Genomic DNA, 24,014 nt, shown 5'->3' with positions numbered 1-24,014 from the left:
CCTGTTTATTCCTGTTAATGACCTTATGAGGAAAGTATTATTACCCCAGTTTAACATGTGACAAACCAGCTTGGGGAGGGGGAGTAACTAGCCCAAGGTCACACTCCCAGTTAGAAGTGGAGCTGGGATTTGAACAAAGGTTGTTGGACTCAACTGTTCTTGTAACCACTAGGCTACCTGGCCATGGCATGACTCTTTTAGTCACTGCTTTACTTCTGGACAAACTTCCTGGATGGATAGACAAGCTGGGATTTGGATCTGATCAGGGTCTGGGGTGCCAATAGTCTCTCTTCTCACAAGGCCCTGGCCTCTTGCAGCAGCTTAACTCCTCAGTCATAGTCGTGTCATCATCGTTTAACACTATTTTCTGCCATCCTCACTCTACTCCTCTCCTTGGCTAGGCAATTCTTAGCTGTTCCTTTCTACCAGAAAGGTCACATACTGTCCCATTATTTTGATTTACACGCACACACATACATATACATACATTTTCATTAATTTATATATATGTAAATTAGTTACTTTGTGGAGTATATTTAATTAGTTCATTGGTATATTATTCACATATTAATTAATTTATATTTCATTTATTATATATATAAAAATCCAGTTGCTGTCGAGTTAATTCCAACTCATGGAAATCCCATTTGTGTTAGACGGAACTGTGCTCCACACGGTTTTTGATGGCTGATTTTTTGGAAGTAGATCACCAGCCTTTCCTCCTGGGTGCCTCCGGGTGGACCTGAACCTCCAACCTTTTGGTTAGCAGCTGAGTGCGGTAACCGTTTCTACCACCCAACCAAAAAAACCAAACCCGCTGCTGTCAACTCGATTCTGACTCACAGCAACCACCCAGGGACTCCTTATTATACTCATGATACACAGTGCATTAGAAAGAGTATTGTAAATCATAAAGAAAGACAGGATTAGCAGGTATTGCTATTAACACTAGCACACAGCTCCACAGCGGGGCCCCGCCCACTTAGGAGGGGTCTGCAGGGAGCTCAAGAGCAGGGTTCTGAGCCAGATGGCAGGCCCGTGACCCGCGCTCTATCCATGGGCAAGTTCTGTAATCATTGTGTGCCTCAGGTGCCTCATCTGTGAAATGAGGATTCTCAAAGGACTGTTGTGAGGGCTCAGTGTGATCACAGATGGAAAGTGCTTAGAGCATAGTAAATTTTCAAGCAAGTATGATAATTATTTTTCAACTTACCAGTTAAAAACCAAGCCAAGCCCACTGCCGTCAAGTCTATTCTGACTCACAGCGACCCTACAGGAGAGTAGAACTGCCCCACAGAGTTTCTAAGGAGCACATGGCGGATTTGAACTGCCAGCCTTTTGGTTAGCAGCCATAGCACTTTACCACTATACCACCAGGGTAATGGTTATTTCTCAAATCTAGCCAAACAAGTGCATGCTTGCTAGCACTTTGGGGCGCACTTTCGTAAGTCCTTCGTTGACTTGTATTGCTGACCAATTAGGAATTTAAATTCACTTAGAAGGGGAGAGAGCCCTGGTGGTACAGTGATTAAGAGCTACAGCTACAAACCAAAAGGTTGGCAGTTCAAATCCACAAGCTGCTCCTTGGAAACCCAATGGGGCAGTTCTACTGTCTTATAGTGGTGGTAAAGGCCTTTGGTTTGACCTGGGGTCCTCACATTGACCCATCCCTCCACCTTCGACAATGTACTCACGTCCCTTCGCAGGTCACGACAAAGTCCATCACGGAGTCTTCAGGCTGTGGCACTGTCATCCGGACAATGTTAACTTCTAGGATTCGCTCTAACAAAACAACCCCCACAGGAAAACACATCAGGACACAACAGAAACAAAGCCAACCACACCTTAACAAAGCAGAAGGTCAAACAGTAAAACAGAGACCACTTTCTCACCAAAATTTTCAAACACCCTGGATCCAGGAATCTATCCCCATAGCTTTGGATATATGCCCATGCAGCATTTTCTAAATTCAAACTGAGCTGTCTTCAGTCCAAACTAGATTTTTATTTCCAAAGCTTGTATATTCCTTAGAAAGCAGCACCCTCTGGACAGGTGGCTCAGGAAAATGTTAGGCCTCAGGAGCGGTGCAGCCCCAAGCTCAGGGTTTCTCTCAGGTGGAACCATTGCCCCAGGGATCACAGCTTGAGTTTCTACTCCACCCATTTTTTCTGTAGGCAATGTGTGGTGACCCTGTCCATTCCCCTTTTGTACATACATTGTGAAAATTAGCTAGAGGAAGGACTGAAGCTGTAGGAGCTCCATACTGGCCTTCCTCCAGCCCCCTCGTTCATTCCCATTGCTGAGGCGGAGGGCCAGAGCCTGGCCCAGGGCAGGCTTGTGACATCCGTGTGCCTCATATAAGGCTCATTTCCATCAGGGTATCTAAGGAGGGCCAGGAAAGGCAGGTAAGAACCCACATGCTAGGACAGAGTGGCATCTCCTCTGACAGGCAGTGGGGGCCCCTGATCCCCACCTCTACCTCTCTGGAGTTAGCCTTAGATGGATTCTCACGTCCTTCCCCTGCCGGTCTTCAGCCTTACCTACAATTGTGATGGTGCCTCTAAAGTAACCATATCTGTTAATCTGGCATCTTTCATCAGGAATCTCACTCAGCTCCAGGGGGTTGTCACCAGCTTGACCTGAAGAATTTCAAAGATCAGATTTTAGAGTAGTTGCTACGTAAGTAAAAGGAGATGTGCGTGATATTACCAAAAATCAGAACATTTTTTGTCTGCTCTTTACAATACCATCAACAATTCTTTACTGTTCAAATTGCTGCAGAAGTCTGATCTAAATGGGTAATGATTCACATAGATGTGAGGGCTGTTACGGTTATAATTGCTAAATTAGGTAAGTAAATACAGTTTCATAGCTTGTTTAAACACAGGAAACAAATGAAAGGTAGAAACCGTATTTAAATATGCGATTTAACTAATCACAATGAAATAAAGCCTACCATGATAGATAATTTTGAGTCAGATATTCTGGGCTCAAATTCTAGCTCCTCTTGCTTTTAGATGTTGCAGACTTTGGGTGCATCATTTAACCTATCTGTACCTCAATCTGCTTCCTGTAAAATAGGGATAATACTGACCTCCTAGGGTGGAACCGTGAAGCTTAAATGAGAAAATGTATGTAAAACATGTCTCTCATGTCTGCCACATAAGTAAGTTAATAAAGATCTGTTTCTTTTCCTCCCACCCATACCCATTGCTGACTCAAAGCGACCCTAAAGGACAGAGTAGAACTACCCCATAGGGCTTCCAAGGGGTGCCTGGAGGATTCAAACTGCCAACCTTTTGGTTAGCAGACTTAGCTCTTAACCACTACACCACCAGGGTTTCCTCTTTTCTTCTAGTAATATACATCTATATACATCTATGTATATGAATGTGCTAGAACATATGTATGTGTGTATGTGGTTAGGAGCTCAGCTGCTAACTAAAAGACTGGCAGCTGGAATCCACCAGCCATTCCTTGGAAACCCTATGGGGCAGTTCTACTCTGTTCTACAGGGTTGCTACGAGTCGGAATTGACTCGATGGCAACAAGTTATACATATATATATATAGCACTATATATATAGTGCTGATCAACATAAGTCTTACAAAGGTTGTTTTTCAGATTTACTCACTTAAGTCTGAAAAATCAGAGGAAAGAGAATTCTGTGACTTAAAAATAACGCACACCTCTCTACCCTACGATTTAATCATCAACCTGAGTTGCCTCTTTAACTGCTTCTGTCTCACTCTGGTGGTTGCATTTGGTTTCTGATTATGGCTGTGCTTTATAATGAAGCCACTTACCAAAGCAAAGAGAATACAATTTTTTGGCCGAATAATAATCCCGTGTTCACTAATTCAAGCACCTTGATATGGCCTGTATAGCTGAAAATCCTCTCTCTTCTAGAGAACAAGTGTCCCACCCTACTTCTGTTTTTTAAGTCATGGTCCGACTCCTGTTTTCTCTATGGGTCCCATTACTTATTCCCACCTTTCCTCCATACCTCATAGTTGCTTTAAGGCATTTGGGATTGATTATGCTTGATCTTACACTTTTATCTAAGACTGGGAAGTTTCCCTTTGCCATAAAACTTAACTAATTAATAAGGTAATTATATATCTTTTATCTTATGGTCTGACATAGAGAAAATAATTACAGAAATTTCAAATACATTTTCATTGGCTTAAATATATTTTTACATGTGCTGTAAGTGGAAACCCTGGTGACACAGTAGTTAAGAGCTACGGCTGCTAACCAAAAGGTCGGCAGTTTGAATCCACCAGACGCTCCTTGGAAACCCTATGGGGCAGTTCTACTCTGTCCTTTAGGGTCGCTCATGAGTCAAAATCAACTCGACGGCCATGGGTTTGGTTTGGTTTTTGATTTTTATAATATAAGTAGCTTCTAAGAAAAACAAGCTAGCTTACTAAACATGCTATTCAAAACAGACTAACATTGATTCCTTTCATCATCGAGGAATTTCTAGGTGCAAAAGTTAAAGGCTCTGTAATTTAAAAAAAATTTTATACCTAGCCCCTTATTTTAAGGAAGACATAAATACTTGTAGATAAAAAATTGGTTCTCCTACAGAACCAGAATTATGTTATATGTTTAAAGATTCTCAATGCAGTAGCATTCGTAACTGAAACTGAATTAACCTAATCATCCATCAAGAAGAAAATGGCTAAATAAATTATATTATATCCATAATTATACGTACCTATTGAATAAAATGAGATAAATTTATATGTACTGACAATGGAAAAATGTCTATATTTGTTAAGTGAATAAAAGCAAGTTATAGGACAATATTTATAGCATGAACCCATTTTCATAAAACCCAAACAACACAATCTATAAATATTTATAGTGCTCTGATGGCACAGTGGAAACCCTAGTGGTGTAGTGGTAAAGAGCTAAGGCTGCTAACCAAAAAAGTCAGCAGTTCGAATCCACCAGGTGCTCCTTGGAAACCCTATGGGGCAGTTCTGTTCTGTTCTGTAGGGTTGCTATGAGTTGGAATCAACTCCATGGCAACGGGCTTGGTGTACCTCAAAGCGGTTAAGAATTTGGCTGCTAACCAAAAGGTTGGCACCTCAAATCCACCAGCCACTGCTTGGAAACCCTATGGGGCAGTTCTGCTCTGTCCTATAGGGTTGGTGTGAGTTGGCATCACTCAACAACACTGGGTTTGGTTTTTTTGGTTATATATATTTATATTAGTTTATAAATGCATAGAAAAACACCTGGAAGGAAATACTTGAAGATATTAACAGTGGTTAACTCTTGGGAGGATGTGAAAGGGACTTTCACCTCTTACTCTAGGCTTCTATATTGCATGAATTTCTATTAAAGAACGTGCATTAATTTTGGAATTTAAAACATTTAAAAAAAGAATTAATAAAAATCAGAAGTAATGCCTGATAGTGTCTTGATTTAGATATACCTGATTTAACAAGATCTCATTTTATTACTAAAAGGTTAGATCAAGATGGAGTGTTCCCTCAGGGCTTGGTCATGGCGCCCTCTTGGGACCAGTGAGAGAATGTCAGCCTATTATCACCCCCTGATTCTGAGGTGCTGAACTCTATTAAGGGGCCAAGTGGGGAAGGGTAGTAATACTGTGGGGAGGAGAAACGGATGGATGCTAACCCTTCCCAAAGTGGACTCTTAACTTTTTGAATGTCCTCATATACTATTAATAGGAGGTGGGATTTAATTAATTATGCTTTATATCCAGGACAATTTTAATGTCTGGGGTCTTTTCAGCTTGCTAACGCCAGAAATACTCTCAAGGTGCGTTCTTTCTTTGGCCATTTGGAAACTGGTTTCAAGTGTGGCTTTGTTTTCACTTAAAACTGGGTGGCGGGGGCAGGGGAGGGAGGGAGAAGGGGGGTGGAGAAAGAAATGTAGGAGGAGAAGGGAGGAAAGTGGGGAGGGCCTGAACGTTCACAGGGGTAAATGTGTCTTCTCGTAGCTCTGAAATATGGGGGACAAACAGAAATGTGATGGGCTACAAGGGGGAAAGCATCTGCATATAAATCAAAACAACCAAACCTACTGCAGTCAAGTCCATTCTGACTCAAACTGCCCCAGTAGGGTTTCCAAGGCTTTACAGAAATCTTTACAGAAGCAGACTGCCACATCTTTCTCTCACAGAGCAGCTGGTGGGTTCAGGCCACGGACCTTTGATTAGCCGAGCACTTTAACCACTGTACCATCAGGGTTCTTAAAGAGCTTTATACAAAAATAAATAAATAAACCAAGCCCATTGTCCTCAAGTTGATTCTGACTTATAGTGACACTGTAAGACTGAGCAGACTACCCCACAGGGTTTCCAAGGAGCACCTGGTGGATTCGAACTGCCAACCTTTTGGCCAGCAGCCAAGTTCTCAACCACTATACCACCAGGGCTCCAAAGAGCTTTATCCAAACCAAAACCCAGTGCCGTCAAGTCGATTCCAACTCATAGCGACCCTACAGGACAGAGTAGAACTGCTCCACAGAGTTTCCAAGGAGCACCTGGAGGATTCGAACTGCTGACCCTTTGGTCCGCAGCCATAGCACTTAACCACTACGCCACCAGGGTTTCCAAGAGCTTTATATGAGTCACCAAATTCTATTTACAAAATGGCTTTAAACACTGTCTCCTTGCTTCCATGTTCTAAAGGCTCAAAATAATGATTAAGTGGTTAAAAAAATCAAGAGGTACAGCCAATGATTAGACAGGCCTATAAAACAAACAATAAGACACATAGTTCAGCCATGCATACCAGACTAAATGGGCACACCAGCCCAGGGCAAGGACAAGGAGGTAGGATGGGACAGGAAAGTTTGACGAATGGAAATAAGGAGCCCAAGGTCAAGAAGAGGAGAGTGTTGGCATGTCACGGAGTTGGCAACAGATGTCACAAAACAATACGTATATTAATTGTTTAATGAGAAACTAATTTGCTCTGGGAATTTTCACCTAAACCACAACTTAAAAAAAAAAATAAAAATAACAGGAAAAAATTTAGAATATATAAAGAACTTTTCCAAGTCAATAATAAGGTAAATGGTCAAATAAAAAAAAAAAAATCAACAGGTACAGAATGAAATCATTGCAGAGCCTCTACACAATCCTTTTAACTAGGGATCTAATAAAAAAAAAAAAATTTTTTTTTTTTTTAAACAATTAAGTGCTGTATGCTAACTGAAAGGTTGGTGGTTTGAACTCACCCAGCAGCTCTGTGGAAGAAAGACCTGGAGATCTGCCCCCACAAAGATTACAGCCTAGAAAACCCTATGGGGCAGTTCTACTGTCACATGAGGTCACTATGAGTCAGAATCGACTCAAAGGCACCTAATACAACCTATGTGAATATGTTTTAGCTGTTAAGGAGACCTCCTCAAAGATTACCTGGAAAAAGCTTACCTAAAGAAGAGGTGGGTTTTGGAGGTCTGGGTGAAGGAGGAGCACAAGGTCCAGGCACTGCAGCTTGCACGGTGAGGTTAAGGCTGAAGGTTCCATTGAGCACATATGTGTGGTTCGAAATGTGATTGTTGGAAACAAACAGACCAGTGTTATCCCCGAAGTTCCACTTGTATTTAATGGCAGACTCATTAAGGAAGTGGCTAGGATCATGAATCTGGACATTGAATATAATGGGGAGGCCCCTGAGGAAGATGTCATCAGATGAATTTCGATCATTCTTCTGGAACATAGACACAAATACAGGAATCTGATCTAAAAGACACATTAAAAAAAGGAAAGAATACATGGTTGCTTGATTTTAAGTGGAGGACTTCAATGGTGCTTTTAGGTTAAAAATATTAAAATTAGGGATTATTCAACATGATTTTCCTTTTTCATATTTAATTTTTCCAGTTTTCCGAAATTACTCTGGAAAACAGATGGAATCCTATAATTAAATGTACAAATTTGGGAAGGAGCCCAGGTGAATCCTAATCTAATCCAGAACACTTGGCTCAAACCCTTTCTTAGCCCACTAATAACTCCAGCAGGAAGTATTTTATTCTCAGTTAACTTAGAGTTCATATCACTCACCTGTTACCACATACAAATCCTTAACTTTTGCAATCGGTACAAATGTCCGACCACGTCTAAAGAAGACAGCCACTTCCATGAGTTGAGGGCCAAGTGTCACATTGGCTGTGTTTATAGAAACTCTCGCTGAAGATTGTCCCAATTTCTGGAAATACTGGCCTTTAATTAAGAGAATGGACATTTTCAGTTATTGGCTATATCACATGATCGTTACAGGAAGTTTTTCTTTCTTAAAGACTAGCGACCGCCACTTAGAAAAGATTGCTTTGGGGAGGGAAAAGCAGGATGTGAATATAGTCCTCGCTGTTTCAGAAAGGAAGATGGCCTAGTGCTCATTTCTATGTAAAGCTTTACGAAACAAAGCCACAAGTTATGTAAATGTAATTGTATATATCTTAAAATGATACGAGCTGTTTAGTGGGATAATACAGCCAGTCTTTAGTTTACAAATAAATACTCTATAAATACGTGATTTGGCACCTAAAATACTTCTTTTTCTTTTCCCTGTGGACAACATTTAATGTCATGGTGAAGCATCCAAGGGAGTTAAATTTATTTATCCAAAAAAAAAAAAACCAAACTATATTATTTATTATCACTACCTGTCTTAGTCATCTAGTGCTGCTATAACAGAGATACCACAAGTGGATGGCTTTAACAAAGAGAAATTTATTTCTTCACAGTAAAGTAGGCTAAAAGTCCAAATTCAGGGCATCAGCTCCAGGGGAAGGTCTTCCCTCTATGTTGGCTCTGAAGGAAGGTCCTCCTTGTCAGTCTTCCCCTGGACTAGGAGCTTCTCCACGCAAGAACCCTGGGATAAAAGGTGGAGCAGGCCACACCCCAGGGAAACTCCCTTTACATTGGATCAGGGATGTGACCTTAGTAAGGGGATTACAATTCCACCCTAATCCTCTTTAACATAAAATTACCATCACAAAATGCAGGACAACCACACAATACTGTGAATCACGGCCTAACCAAGTTGACACATATTTTGGGGGGACACAATTCAATTTATGACACTATCTATGTCACTGGTTAAGAGCTATGGATGCTAACCAAAAGGTTGACAATTTGAATCTGTCAGCTGCTCCTTGGATACCCCATGGGACCACTCTACTCTATCCTATAGGGTTGCTATGAGTCTGAATCGACGCGATGGCAAATGGAGGGGGGGGAGTGGTGCAAATGGTTTGCCCTCAACTACTAGCCTAAAGTTTATACCCGCCCAGCAGTGCCATGGAAGAAAGGCCTGGCAACCTGCTTCTGTAAAGATTACAGCCAAGAAAACCCTACGGAGCAGTTCTACTCTGTAGTACAAGGGGCGGCCATGAATTGGGATCAGCAATGGGATAGTGTATCTATATCTCTAATTTTATGTAATATATCTACTATAGGTTTTTATTATAGGTAACTATAATGTTACCCATTATAACAACATTGCTATTTCAGCCATATTATTAAGCAGCTCTTTTTTAAGAGACTGGGATTCTCCAGACTTTCTGACAGTATTTCTATATAAAAATGCGGTAAATGATGAAAAAGAAGTAGAAGGTGGTAGATATGAAAAAGAATGGAGCAATCCCATAAACATATTTCTAGGATGCCCTTTAGTCATATTTTTTTTTTCTCTAACCTTCCTCCAATCTAACTGCTACTTGGTAGCTGGACTTTAATCCTATCATGGTGCCCCGCAGAGATCCGCCGTTGGCAAGTATGGGTATTGTCAGGGGACGTTTGGAGAACCATGTTTACCACACAGTGACAAATGTCAGAAAAGCAGGGATATGTTTTTGGAATCCCCCTCCACCTTGAGATGCAGGGGCAGTTCTGTTGGAGGTTGTGGTGGGTTTGTCATACATGAGGAAAATGTTAGCTCCGGCACTGAGGGGCGAGGCCACAGAGGCAAGACTAGTTGAGGAAGAATATCAGTTAACTCTGAGACTTTGGGGAAGATGGAAATTCAGAACAGTTGTGTTAGAAACAGAGCAATTTCTGGGCAAGGGCTGATTCTAAATAAAGACATTTTAGGTTAATGGAATGTTAACCAGGCTAAAAAGAAACCGAAGTGTGTGTTAGTGAAAGTGACATCATGCAAACTGTCAGAATTCTGCCATAGGAGTGACAGGCCAAAGACATTGTGACATTTATTGAGTTGACTGAGAGGGACGTGATGTCATCGTAAAAGAAGTCAACTTTAAGGCAACCGATTTGAATAGATGCACACAGAGTTAATACATAATATTTGATATATTTTGTACTTTGTTCAACTGATGTGTATTATTAATATTTTGTTTTGGACTATAAATAGGTTAATTTAAGAAAAAGGAGTTTTCTGTAATTTATGAAGGCAAAAACATTTAGAAAACTGGAGGCTGCTCTATTGGTAGGAGTTTTCAAATACTTGGCACCTGGTGATATTTTAAACTAATAACAGCCTTTCTAATAACCTAAATTTGCTCTTCCTAAAGATAATCGATTCACCAATAATAAAATCAAGTGAGTTCCATTTGTGGTTAAAAAAAAAAAAAAAAAGGTAAGAGGACTGACTGTGGCAAAGAAGATTGGAATAGTTAGATTATTTTATTTCTACACTGTGGAATATTACTATGTAAAAACAGACTTTAATGATATATTAAAATGCTCATTATATTAAGCAAAAATGTATATACACTATAATCTGAATCAAGAAATATCAATAAAGAAAACACCATCATGTTAATGATGACAATTCTGTGGTTAATTTTGGATGGTTTTTATCTATCCTTTGTACTTTTCTGCATTTTCCAGATCTTCTACAAAGAGCAAACCCTCTGCTGTAGAGTCAATTCTGACTCATAGTGACCCGAAAGGGCAGAGCAGAACTGCCCCACAGGGTTTCCAAGGAACTGGTGGATTCAAACTGGTGACCGATTGGTTAGCAGCCAAACGCTTAACCACTATGCCAACAGGGCTCCACAGAGTGCCCAAGTTTAATTTTTAAAAATTCTTTTAAGAACATAAAAAATAAAATAAGTTAAAAAATGCTCACTCATGTGCCATTCAGATAAATAAATGTTAGCATTTTACATTACTGTTTAAGACAGGAAAAAAAAAAACTGAGTAAATCTGTTTTCAAAAAAAGAGCTCAATCTGCTTTTTTTTCCCTTAATTCTTTGGTGTCCTGGAAATTTGGCAAGGCTAACCAAGATTTTATTTTTATCCCCCACCCTCCACCCAAGCTAAAGAAAGTTAACAGGCTAAGTGTTGTTATATTCTCTGTGTTAAAATTCGCAATCATAGAGTAAGAAAAGAGAAGAAGGTTAAAAATTTAAGGACAGGTACGGGTTATGGATTGAACTGTGTCCCCCCAAAATATGTGTTGTAAACCCTAACATCTAGGCCTGTGGTTATGATCCCATTTGGGAATGGGTTTTCTTTGTTATGCTACTAAGGCAGGATTGGTGTAGGATGGTCTGCAGTCAATTGCTTTTGAGATATAAAAGAGATTAAAAAAGTGAAAAGCAGAGATGGGGAAAGAGAGATGCCAAGCCACTGGAAGACTGCCCAGGAGCAGAAGCTCAGAAGAGACAAGGAGTTTCCTCCAGAGCTGACAGAGACAGAAAGCCTTCCCCTAGCGCTGGTGCCCTGAATTCAGACTTCTGTCCTCCTAAACTTCGAGAAAAAAATTGTTAAAGTCACCCACTTGTTGTATTTCTGTTATAGCAGCACTAGATAACTAAGATAGTGGGGAAAAGTCTAAGGGGGCTTGGAAAAGTCTAACCATGCACGTAGACTGTAAAGAATCCATCTTTGTTCCTCCACCATGTGCAGATGGTCTAGAAAATGACTGTTGGCTTTTGAAAGGGGAAAACCGTCCAAGCACGCAGTCAATCAAACATATTTCAATGTGCCCAAAGGAGATAAGATAAAACATTATTTTGTTATTATGGGGACAAAATTACCTGAATTATTCATTGGAGTTTAGCCAGCAATTAAATGGCCATTTGGGGCAGATAATGAGGTCAAATTGATGTGTTGATAATGACGCACTGATACTAATCAATATTGATACACTTTTTTAATTCTTGAAGTGGATTGAATCAAGAGAGAAATATGGAGGAAAAAAAAAGTTTTACCAAGTGTGTGGAAGAGGTAGACAAATTTACATTTCTTCCATCTAGAGGGGTAAGGAAAAGGTTTCCCATCAGGGAAAACGTTGTGATGGCCTTGGTTGGTGTCATTTCCCCAGTCACCATCCTCTGTCCAGGCAGTCCAGTTGTAAACATACAGGTCAGGAGTCAAACCAGTATCTAAACAGAGAAAGAAGCAAGCCGCGATTGGTGTCTAGACTCAGGATGCCCAATGATGAGGCTCCCGAATCAAACACTTAAATATTCGTTCATAATCAGTTTAAATATAGTCAGCCATCTAAAAATCTAACATCCAGAATTAATTAGATGGTATTTATAACATGTGCACTTTTCTGCATATGTGTTATATTTCAATAAAAAGTTTTATATAAATCATTTATTCAGATAAATTCAATCTGGAGATACTAATCAATACAATATTTATTTTCATATTGAGTCTCCAAGTCACAAACATATTCAAACCAAACTGAAGGGTGCTTTGTCTTTTTATTTTGGCATACTCTTTCTTTTTTTTTTTCCTGAATCATTTGATATCCTGTCTCGCCATTCCCAAAGAATTCAGCACGTACCTCCAAAGTATAAGGGCGTTCTACAAAACCCCAACACCATTACCACCCTACCACAGTCCAGTCAGGTTTTGCAAACTGCATTAGGCTATTCTACCCGCTGCCATCAAGTCAATTCTGACTCATACTGACCCTACAGGACAGAGAAGAACTGCCCCATAGAGTTTCCAAGGAGCACCTGGTGGCTTCGAACTGCCAACCTTTTGGTGAGCAGCCGTAGCACTTAACCACTATAGCACCAGGGTTTCCACATTTGGCTATTATGTCTCTTCAAACGATACAGAAAAGAAATACACACACGAGTGCACACAAATATGGCAAAATGTTAAATCTAGGTAGAGAGTATTTAGGTACTCAACGTACACTCTGCTTTCTACTTTTCCGTATGTATCAAATTTCTCATTTTAAACAAGCCATGATCAATAACTTTTCATCTAGAACAACCCTTTCACTCTGTTTTGTGTTTCATGGCACTAATTTTTTTTAATTGTGGTAAACCATATAGAACATATTATTTGTCATTTTAATTGTTTTAAAGTGCATAATTCAGTGGCATTAATTATATTCACAATGCTGTACAGCTATCATCACTATTTATTTCCAAAATTTTTCATTATCCTAAACAGAAACTCTATACCCATTAGATAACAGTCATTGACTTTTTTGAAGAGTCTTTTTCATCAATCTATTAGTCATTATTCTTGTTTGATTCTTAAATGGTCCCAAATATGGCCAGTGGAAGCCTGTCAAGCTGGCTCCTGTGTCCTTTTAATGTGACACCATTGTCTTTGAGCACTTCCTTGTTTCTGGGCTCACCTTAGACCTGGAATCAGCCATTTCTTTAAAGAGCCCTAGTTCCTTTTAGTGGTGATGGACATTTTATTAAAATTTTCATATATCACAAAGACTCTTTCACTGTAAAAGTACTCAGATGGCTAGATCGTCACTTGAAACAATTAGAAGATTCAGCTTTTTTTGAAAAAAATACTATGAAATATTAAGCACAACATTTTTAAATGTCAAACCCTTTCTATACAGAATGTAATGTTTTCCTCATTGCAAGGAGATAAATTGATAAGGAATGAATATATCAACATTTTAATAAAAATTCTAAATAATAAAATTTGGAAGTCAGACTATATATGCATTTAACAGTTTTCAATCAGCAAAATCTCAGTAATTAGCTCTGTTTTTAGGGAATGTACAACTTTAACCAGGTAATTTAAATGTGCTCACTTGTGTTTTTAAACACATAAGAAGAGCTCACATGTAACACAAAACAAACACAGAACAAAGCAACACAAAATATACACACTTTAGTATTTGTGCTAGCCATTTAACATTTGCTTAATACTCCTGCACAGAAATTAAAATGATTGCCAAAAATCTGTCAAATTATCTAGTCTTTGAGTAGCCCATAATCCAAGAATCCCTAGGTATATGCCACTGCACACTAAGATAAAGGTGGGTATGACAATATGGCGTTTGAAGAGACTTCCAAGCAGCTGAGAGCCACCAGTTTGCTGAAGGAGGTCTGACTGACATTGATGTTGATGAAGGGGCTGTCAGGCATTTTGAGGAGGAGGCTATGGAAGGACAACAGCAGCATGCGACACTGACAGATGTACTTGCGAGCATTGAGGTTAATGAGATGGGTCTCTAGTAGTTATGAGACAAAACTCATGTTCTTGTGACACGACTAGCATTCCTTACCGTTTCTGCAGTTCTTCTCATAGACTATGTTGCCGTTGGCATCTTCCTTTTGGCATCGGGGGAATACTAGGTTCACCACAAATGTTATATTTGAGCCTACCAGTGCTGGGGAGTCACTGGTCAGGACCGCCTGCAAATGGCCTCCTAGGGCATCAAAAATGGAGATCAGTGATCAAGCATCTCTTTCTCCTTTCACTGACAAATAAACATTTAAAGAAAAATTAAATCTACTAATAAGGACCATAGGATCCAAATACCTCTTTATAATACGTTAAATTTTTTCCTGGGTCCCTGTTAACTTCAGCTTTCAGAGTACAACGTTCAAGAAGATGAGTTAAAAAAAAAAAGTAAATTAGACCAGTTAAAGACTTCTCTAATCATAGAAAGAACATTTATTTACAATAATAAAACTTCTGCTTAATTGGATTGAGGAGACTGGTTTTAAAGGTTTCTGTCTGAAATCTCAAACCATTCACTGAAGGACTTATTCTATGTAAATGGAGAGATATTTGCTTTCCCATAAACTGCAGCTTTGACATTGTCAAAAGCAATGCTTTGGAGCCACAGATCGGAAAATGGCTATTACTGCATTAGCTAGGTTTAAGGCTAAACCTGTTCATTTTCCAAATTATACTAAGTTACCAGACTGAATATTTCTAAGGAGATTAAACATTTTCCTGTGGCTTAGAAAGTGATAATGCTGGGGTAGAGGAAAGACTGCCAAATCCAGGTGCCGTTCCATCTGGTAACTAGAGTGCTCTCATGTAATCTAAAAGGCTCTACGTTCTCAAGAGTTACCTAAATAGGAAATTACAGTGGTTTGGGTTGAATCTTGTGATATACCTTTCCACGAGTTTTTCCACCTAGAGTCTCCCTGTTTCCACACTGGATAGAGCTTTTCATTCCAGTCATTTTCATCTGAAGACCAGCCACTTAACTGGTTGTGGTCCCTCATATAAGCAGAAGGTCTTTCATCGCTCAGCACTTCATGGAATCCTGTATCAATATTTGAAAAACAAATTAATTGTCTATTCTATTCCTCATTTAGTACTTATCTAACAGTGATGAAAGGAACATTCATTTTGCAAGGTTGGGAAGTATATGCGTGATATTTCCAATATGTCAAGTAAATAACCCATTCCTGTTGATTCCGATTCATAGTGACCCTATCGGACAGAGCAGAGCTGTCCCATAGAGTTTCCAAGGCTGTAATCTTCATAGGGAAACCCTGGTGGTGTAGTGGGTAAGTGCTGCAGCTGCTAACCAAAAGATCAGCAGTTTGAGTCCACCAGGCGCTCCTTGGAAACTCTGCCGGGCAGTTCTACTCTGTCCTATAGGGTCACTAGGAGTAGGAATCAACTCAGCGGCAATGGGTTTGGGTTTTTTTTTTTTTTTTAATCTTTCCAGAAGCAGACTGCTACATCTTTCTCCAGAGGCTGGTGGGTTCGAACTGCCAAACTTTCAGTTAGCAAACGAGCACATAACCACTGCACCACGAGGGCATCTTTGTCAAGTAAATAGAGGTGCTTTTTTTAAAAAAAGACTACCAGAAATATCTTGAATACAAGCATTCAGACCCTATCTCTTTATGTACTTTAAATTCAATCAAAGTAAAATTTTGAAGGTTGGCATTTCTTAGCCATTATTTTGTTTCTCAGTATATATCCTTTGAATATTTGGAGTTCGATACAATAGCACCAGAAAACACTGATGCAGGTTATCTTCAGACCAGTTTTTCTATCTTTTTCCATCCTCAACTGTTCACTCAGCCAAAGAAATGGCAGGCACAGTAATGGCTTCAGGATTCTGAGATACATACCAGTACCCGGAAGTCCACTGCTGAACAACCTAACTTTTTTTATGGCCTAGCATATGGTCTGTCTTGGTGAATGTTCCATGGACAAGTATGTCATTTACTTTGGGTTGGTTGATAGTGTTTTTCAAGTCTTGGTTGCACAGTGGTTAAAGTGATTGGCCACTAACCGCTACTAACCAAAAGGTCGGCGGTTTGAGCCTACCAGCACTCGACCTGCCCTCCAAGGGAGAAAGATGTGGCAGTTTGCTCCCATAAAAATTATGCCCTTGGAAATCCTATTGGGGCATTTCTTCTCCATCCTATAGTGTCGCTATGAGTCTGAATTGACTCCACGGCAACAGGTTTGGCTTGATTTTGATATATCCCTATTGATCTTCTGTTTTCTTGTTAGTTCAATTACTGAGAGAGGAACATTTAAATCTTCACCTATAATTCTGGATGTTAGTATTTCCACTTTCAGTTCTGTCAGTTTTTCCTTTGAATATTTTGAAGCTCTGCTGTTAGGTATATATACATTTAGAATTGTTAAATCTACTTTACCATTACAAATTGGCCCTCTTTATCCACGGTGATATTCCTAGATTTAAAGAATACTTTGATGTTAATGCTTAGTGTTTACATGGTGTATCTTTTTCCATTCTTTTACTTTTAACCTATATGCATTTTATTTAAAGTGGGTTTCTCGCAGATGGCCGCTGGTAGTCACATAGTCTCTCCTTTCTTTGAGGATTGCAGCACACTTTGCTACTTAGCAGCCACTTCCTGCCTCTATCCCTCCTCTTTGTTTTCTCCTTGCTGGCAGAATTTCTACTACAACAGTTCAAAATTCCAGAGTCTCACTTTCCCAGCTTCCCTTAAAGTTTGGGTAGGAACAGGTGATGAAATCCTGGCCAATGGGAACTGAGAGGAAGCATGCTGGTGGCTTCTGGGAGAGGTAATCCTAAATTATAAAAAGACACATGTGAGAATAAATGCCATTTTTCCCCTTCAAAATTGATTTTTGAGATGGCAGTGTAATGATGCAATACCTGGAGCTGTGGCAGCAATATTTAACCATAAGGCACAAATCTGAGGAAGTAAGCCAACACATCAAGGGTGGCATCATGGAAAGATGAAAAGAAACAGAGTCCTTGGTGATGTCCTTGAGCTGCTCCTCTAGCACTGCCTACCTCTGGACTGACTGTGTGCAACAGAAAGTGTCTTTGGGTATTTTGTTACTCACAGCCAAAAGCAAAATTTTCTATAGCACTCAGCCATCTCCTAATCATATACTGTCTTAAACTGTCTTCTCATCAATTTTTATGGTCTTGTGTCTTGGCTTAGCTATGAACTCCTGGAAACTAGAGGCCAGAGACTCTGTCTTCTTTTATTAAATCCTGGAAGAGGCCTACCACAAGGTGTGGTGTTTAGTAGGTGCTTAGAGAAGTCATACTGAATGAATTCCATCTAACCTCTTCCTTCTTTTCCTATGTCTAATAGTCATAGTTCTCTTCTTATAAAGGAGGCAGATGGTATGGAAAAGAACATTGGACCAGGAGTCTCAGAATGATTTCTAGCCGTGATTCTGTTACTAAGCCTCAGGCCACGTGCCTTCTCTGGGCCTTCAAATCAGACAAAAACCAAATCTCCTGTGACTCTGTGAGACTGTTCCTGTTTGGACACAGACACTAAGTGAAGAAAAGAAATACATGTTGATAAATATTTACAACTGAAAATTCACTTGAATTGAGTCATAGGATGGTTTAGAATGTTCCATCTGAAGAGAAGGAGGATTGTTTAGTTCAAACCCATTCCTTTTATAAATGAAGAAATTCAGGCCTGCAGAAGTGATATGATTCTCCCAGGGTCCCCTTTCATCAAGTGAAAATGAACATTCACGTATTTGATGCCTAGAACCAGTTTTTCCCACTGTTCCTAGAGTCTCCCTCTTCCTCAGATCTGAATGAAAGTCAGTGTTTCCAGAAACACCATCAACACATAGACCTCTCCTCTGATTTTAAATGTCAGAAGTCAAGGAAAAATACAGACTTAAAAGGAGGGTGACAAGGGATGGATCCCTAGGGTAATGGAATAGAACAGAGAACCCAGAAATAGCTGCACATACATATGCCCAAATGATTTTTGATGAAGGCGCAAAAAATATTCAATGGAGTCAGGATAGCCTTTTCAACAAACGGATGAAAAGACAAGCTACAGACAGGGAGAAAATATTTGCAAACCACAAATCCAACAAAGTATTAGTAACTAAAATATGTAAGGAATGTTCACAACAGTAAAAAACAAAAAACAATCCAATTAGAAAATGGACAAAAGACCATGAACAGGCATTTCACCAAAGAGGATATACAGATGGCAAATAAAAACATGAAAAGATGTTTAACATTATTAGCCATTTAGAAAATGCACATTAAAACCACAATGACATATCACTATACAACTATCAGAATGGCTAAAATAAAACAAGAGTAACACCACCAAATGGAGGTGAGGATGCAAAGAAACTGGATCCCTTGGACATTACTGGTGGGAAGTAAAGCAGTATAGCCACTCTTATAAACAGTTCAGCAGTTTCTTATAAAACAAAACATGGAATTAGCACATAATTGAGCAACTGTACTCATGGGCATTTATTCCGCAGAAATGAAAATTTATATTCACACAAAAATCTGTGCACTAATGTTCACAGCAGCTTTATTCATAAAGCCTTAAATTGGAAACAACCCAGATGTCCTTCGGTGGGTCAACGATTAAACAAATTGCGGTACATCCATACCACGGACTATTCCTCAGTAATAAAAAAAGAACAAACCTTCCACACACCAGCAACCTGGATGAATCTCCAGGGAATTATGTTGAGTGAAACATGCCAATTCCAAAGCTTTGTACTGTATGAATCCATTTATATAACACTACTGAGGTAACAAAATTGCAGATTAGTGGTTGCCAGAGGTCGGGGTTGGGGAGGCCCGGGAGGAGGGACGGAAATGGTTGTGGATATAAAAGACCAACCCGAAGGATCCTTGGGGTCAAGGTAATGTTCTGTCTCCACCGTATCAATGCCTATATCCTGGTTGTGATATTGTACTATCGTTTGCTAGATGTCACCACCGGGAAAGGGCACATGGGATCTCTTTGTATTATCTCTTACGACTGCATGTGAATCTACAATGATCTCAAAATAAAATGCTGAATTAAAAAATAAAACCAACCCTGTGACTTTTCCTTGTACACTTTGGGCTCCCTACTATGTTCACAAGGGGAGAGGTGGTGGCTGAAGCTGCTCATTAACTGCTTTGTCAACACCTTCTCCTTTCTTCTTCATACCAGGGCTATGATTGGAAAGGAAGCCCTGGTGGTGTAGTGGTTAAAGAGCAACGGCTGCTAACCAAAAGGTCAGCAGTTTGAATCCAGGCACTCCTTGGAAACTGTATGAGACAGTTCTACCCTGTCCTATAGGGTCACTATGAGTTGGAATTGACTCGATGGCAATGGGTTTCTGTGATTGGAAAATGTAGGATGTGTGGCAAAAAATCCCTTGGTGTTTGATACATTGCTAAATCCTACCAGTTCTTTTTTTTTTCCTGGCCAGAATATTTAGTCTGGCAAAGCAAAGCCAAGAATGTCCAGATTTGGTTACACAGTCTAACAGGTTGGGGATACTCTCAAGCTGACAGCCAGGATTCCAGCTCTGGCTAACTTGCTTTACTGAGCAGAGCAAAGTGATGATGGTAGAGAGAAGATGGCCTTGAATTAGGTGTCCCATCTCCCACTGACCTGTCAATCATCTGTTCCCTCTATCTGCTGGGACTATAGACCCTAGGGGAGTCTGTACTGGGAGGTACAGTGAGGGCGGATGCAGGTCTGTCAGACAGTAACAATTGCTACCATGCGTGTGGCCCATGAAAGTCTGGGTGGCACAAGTGGTTTGTGCTCCTACTAACCAAAGGTTGCCTTTGTAACCCACCCAGCAGCACCTCGGAAGAAAGGCCAGGCAACTTGCTTCCACAAAGATTAAAACAAAAACCAAACCCGTTGCCAGGGTCATAGTAACCCTACAGCACAGTGTAGAATTGCCCCACAGAGTTTCCAAAGAGCACCAGGTGCACTGGACCTCCAAGGAGTGCAGCTGTAGTGCTTAACCACATCACCAGGGCTTTCCCACTAAGATTACAACCAAGAAAACCCTATAGAGCAGTTCTGCTCTGCAACACATGGGGTCGCTATGAGTCAGGGGACTCCACGGCAGCTAACAACAACATGTCTTTCATACCTAGAACTTTGTTAGTTGATCTCACGCATTTCACAAGAACCTTATACCCAGTTTTGCAAATGAGGAAACGAAAGCTCAGCGAAGCTGGATCACTTTGTGGCCCAGTCCCCCGGTTGGCCGGGAACCCAAGTCTGTCCAACTTCAAACCCTTGTAAGGACAAGGGTAGGGATGGAAGCCCACCTCTTCCGCTTACTAGCTGTGTGACCTGAGGCGAGTTACTTGCCCTCTCCATGGCCTGTTTCTCATCTGTAAAACGGGATAATCACAAGACGTGTGCGGCACAGCGGCCCCGCAGGCACGGGGGTCGTCAGTTTCCTTTGGGGTGCGCGGGCGGCCGCTCTCCAGGCCCTAGCACCAGCCTGCCGCATGGCCTGTGTTTGGGCTCCCGCGTCCAGAATCTGGGGTCTTTTCCGAGCCTCAGTCGGAGGAGATAAGAAGAAGGCGGGGACGGGGGAGAGAGTCTCCCGGGCCAGGGTCGTGATCCAGGCCTCGGCGGCTGCAAGCAAAAGCGACCGCACCCCTCCCGCTTCCTTTACTCCACTCCTCCACCAATGCCGGGGCCCAGCCTCCTCTGTCTTCCACCCCACCGCTTATGTCCGCCCGCCCCGCCTTGCAGACCCCCTCCTCCTCTGCCTCTAGTTCCCACCTCCGCCTCCCTTCGGCCTCTCGAGGCACCCCCCTTCCCCCCGACCAGTGCAGCAAGAGGCACGGCCTCCTTGCGGGCTCCAGGGCTACCGGTGTCTCCCCAGCTCTTCTTCTTTCTACCATCACCACCAGCCCCTGATGCAACTCTGCAAAAAAACAAACCAAACCCTTTGCAGTGGAATTGATTGGGACTCATGGCCACCCCATGTGTTACACAGTAGAACAGAGCTAGGTGGGATTTTCTTGGCTGAAATCTTTATGGAGGCAGATTGCCAGGCCTTTCTTCTGTGGGGCCAAGGGGGTGGGTTTGAACCACCGGCCTTTTGGTTAGTAGATGTGCACAGGCAGTTTGCACCACCCGGGAACTTCCAACTCTGTAAGGGCAACCTGATTAAAGGACTTTGCTTTCCCACAGGGTGAAAGAGTGAAAGGAAGGGGTGCACAAGCTGCCCAGGCCGATGTTCACCCTCCTCCTCTCTCCAGCCTGGGCTCAGCAGGTGAGAAGCAAGACCCGAGCTCATGGTTTTACTTGTTAACTATAAAGAGAAGAACATCTGCTCCACTAAGGTGGTTGTGGGAATTACCTGAATAACATACGTGCAGCAGCCTGACACATGGTGGTCCCTAGGTAGATGCTGGTCCCTTCTCAGTCCTACCTCGTCTGGGCTGAGAAGCAGAGTTTCCTCTTGGGCTCATCTCTTCCCCATGGAGTGGTCTGGTAGAATCAAGACCCCCTGAACTTTTTTTTCAACTAGCGAATGTCACTACCGTATTGGAGTGGGGTAAAGTGAACCTTCTGGGTGAGGTACAAGGCACATCCTTCTCCCACTCCACAAACTCTACCTGGAGGATGGGGGTTGCCATCCCCACCTGTTCCCTGCACTGGACGAGTGGGCTGTGCTCTGGCCCAGGGTTCTCACCCTTAGCTGTGCATTCAAATCACAAGAGGTGCTTTTTAAACAGGGATGCCCCGGCCCTACCTCCAAAGATTCTGATTTCATCATCACTGTTAAAAATCCTCCAGCCTCTAACTACACATAACCTGGGTAGAGAACCATGGCTTGGGCTTGGGCTTTTCTCTCCATGACCTCACTAAGGGCAACAGCTTCCCACAGGTCTGTGAAGAGCAGTAGGATTAGAAACAGTTTCCGAGTTGGGGCTATTAGAGTGCGTGTCTCCAGATTTGGGCCCCATTTCATCTGAGGCTTCTTCCTTGTTGGATAGGAACCCAGAGGAAGCTTAGTCAGGAGAGTCGCTTTGTTCTGGGGCTAGAGACTGTGCCCCTCACCCAAGCCTGCTGTCTAGCAGGAGGGTGAGTGGCAATCATAGTGGAAACAAAGGTCGGTAAGAGAAGACTCCGTGGTTTTTACTTTCTATGAACCTGAAGCCAAGAATGAAGCCGATGGCATTTTGCTATAATAGTTTCAGCATTCCGAAAGGTTTCCAGAAGAAACAGGTGAGGAGGCCATGAAGCCTTCTTGAGGAGCTGCAGTCCAAATTCTGGCTCAGAGGACATCGTTACTCCTGTTGCTTCAGCTGATAGCCAGGGAATGGTTAAACACAGAAAGGGAGAGTTACTCACGTTTGGCGGTGTCAAGTGGCAGTCTTGCAGCCAGAAGCAGGAATCCCAGGAAACAGTGGAAACATTCCATGCCGAATTCTCACAGACTCAAGCAATCCAGGTTTAACTTTTAACTCCTCTGGCCCTATGCTCCCGGCACAATAGTCCTCTGGCCTCTGCGGAGCCCCACTCCTTATTTCAGTTAAATACAAGGCCTCGGGGCACATCATGTGATGGTATTAAGCAGTGTTGCCTGATCTGGTCTCTTGAGTTCAACCCCTTACAACTCATGTGCTTGTGACTCACTCACTCTTGGCAACGATTTGTTTACTTTACTTTACTTTTCCACGCATACCATTTCAATGTTGCGATTCCTCATTTACTAGTTTTGGGGGAACTTCCTTTCCTATGGACTCTGTTAAACTCCCTCCACTAAATAAAATCCCAATTCTGCAACCTTATTGATTATCCATTTATGATGGCAGCTTTGTCCTTCACTGACTCACTCACCCAGCTCATGTTGAGATATCACATTATGGATCTTTTTCTAGAATTTAGATGGCCAGGTCCACCCAGTGCTAGCCAATGCTTGTCCGTCGCCTTCCCTCAAGAGGAGACAAACATGGGGCAGGGGATGTGTATCAATCACTTGAAATCGTGGGATACATATATGGGTAATGACATATATATTGTGCCAGGAATGTGCTTGAAACGGATACACATGCCTCCAGCTGCTGAGAAATTTACCCAAAAGCGCATTTAGGATATCTGTGCAATTCCCAATAACTTTTGGAACAACCTGGATAATTTTTAGTAACTGTTCTCAAAAGCATTTATGTGTTGAATCCCTTGGGGGCAACTGCACAAAACATACTGCACATTTTATTTTATAGAGAGCAGGCATTAAATTTTTTTTTTTTTAAAAAAGGCTTGCCTGGAACATGATTTTTATGAAGTAAAATCATTTCTAGTTACAATATAAGCAGAAAACGTGGCACCATGAACATTTTCTTGCTTGTGAACCTTTCTAAAGCACATCCACATGATCATATTTGGTACACAGAGAAGTCCTGCTTGAGGGTGGGGGTAAAACCTGGGGTATTGGTTTACGTTTCAGTTGTGCTAAATGAGGAACAGAAATACCAAAAACCAAACCCATTGCCTTCAAGTCGATTCTGACTCATAGCGACCCTATAGGACAGAGTAGAACTGCTCCATAGAGTTTCCAAGGAGCGCCTGGAGGATTCAAACTGCTG

At 41.4% G+C, this 24,014-nt stretch overlaps 1 protein-coding gene across 1 annotated transcript in view; it reads right to left on the bottom strand.

Moving 5' to 3' along the window:
- GPNMB (glycoprotein nmb) overlaps window positions 1-22,958 on the bottom strand; it is a 28,698-nt gene extending 5,740 nt beyond the window's left edge. The window contains exons 1-8 of the mRNA XM_010587216.3: window positions 22,780-22,958; window positions 15,309-15,461; window positions 14,466-14,609; window positions 12,172-12,345; window positions 8,054-8,212; window positions 7,421-7,732; window positions 2,541-2,639; window positions 1,695-1,782 (exon numbers count right to left, since the gene is read on the bottom strand). Coding sequence (XP_010585518.1) covers window positions 1,695-1,782; window positions 2,541-2,639; window positions 7,421-7,732; window positions 8,054-8,212; window positions 12,172-12,345; window positions 14,466-14,609; window positions 15,309-15,461; window positions 22,780-22,849 — 1,199 coding nt within the window. The 5' untranslated portion in view covers window positions 22,850-22,958. The remainder of the gene's footprint in view (window positions 1-1,694; window positions 1,783-2,540; window positions 2,640-7,420; window positions 7,733-8,053; window positions 8,213-12,171; window positions 12,346-14,465; window positions 14,610-15,308; window positions 15,462-22,779) is intronic.
- Between the last annotated feature and the right edge of the window lie 1,056 nt (window positions 22,959-24,014).

The sequence above is a fragment of the Loxodonta africana genome, chromosome 8 (genome assembly GCF_030014295.1).
Source record: "Loxodonta africana isolate mLoxAfr1 chromosome 8, mLoxAfr1.hap2, whole genome shotgun sequence".
NCBI lineage: Eukaryota > Metazoa > Chordata > Mammalia > Proboscidea > Elephantidae > Loxodonta > Loxodonta africana.
Note: the sequence above shows the minus strand (reverse complement) of the source record. Positions and strands in the feature narration are given on the sequence as shown.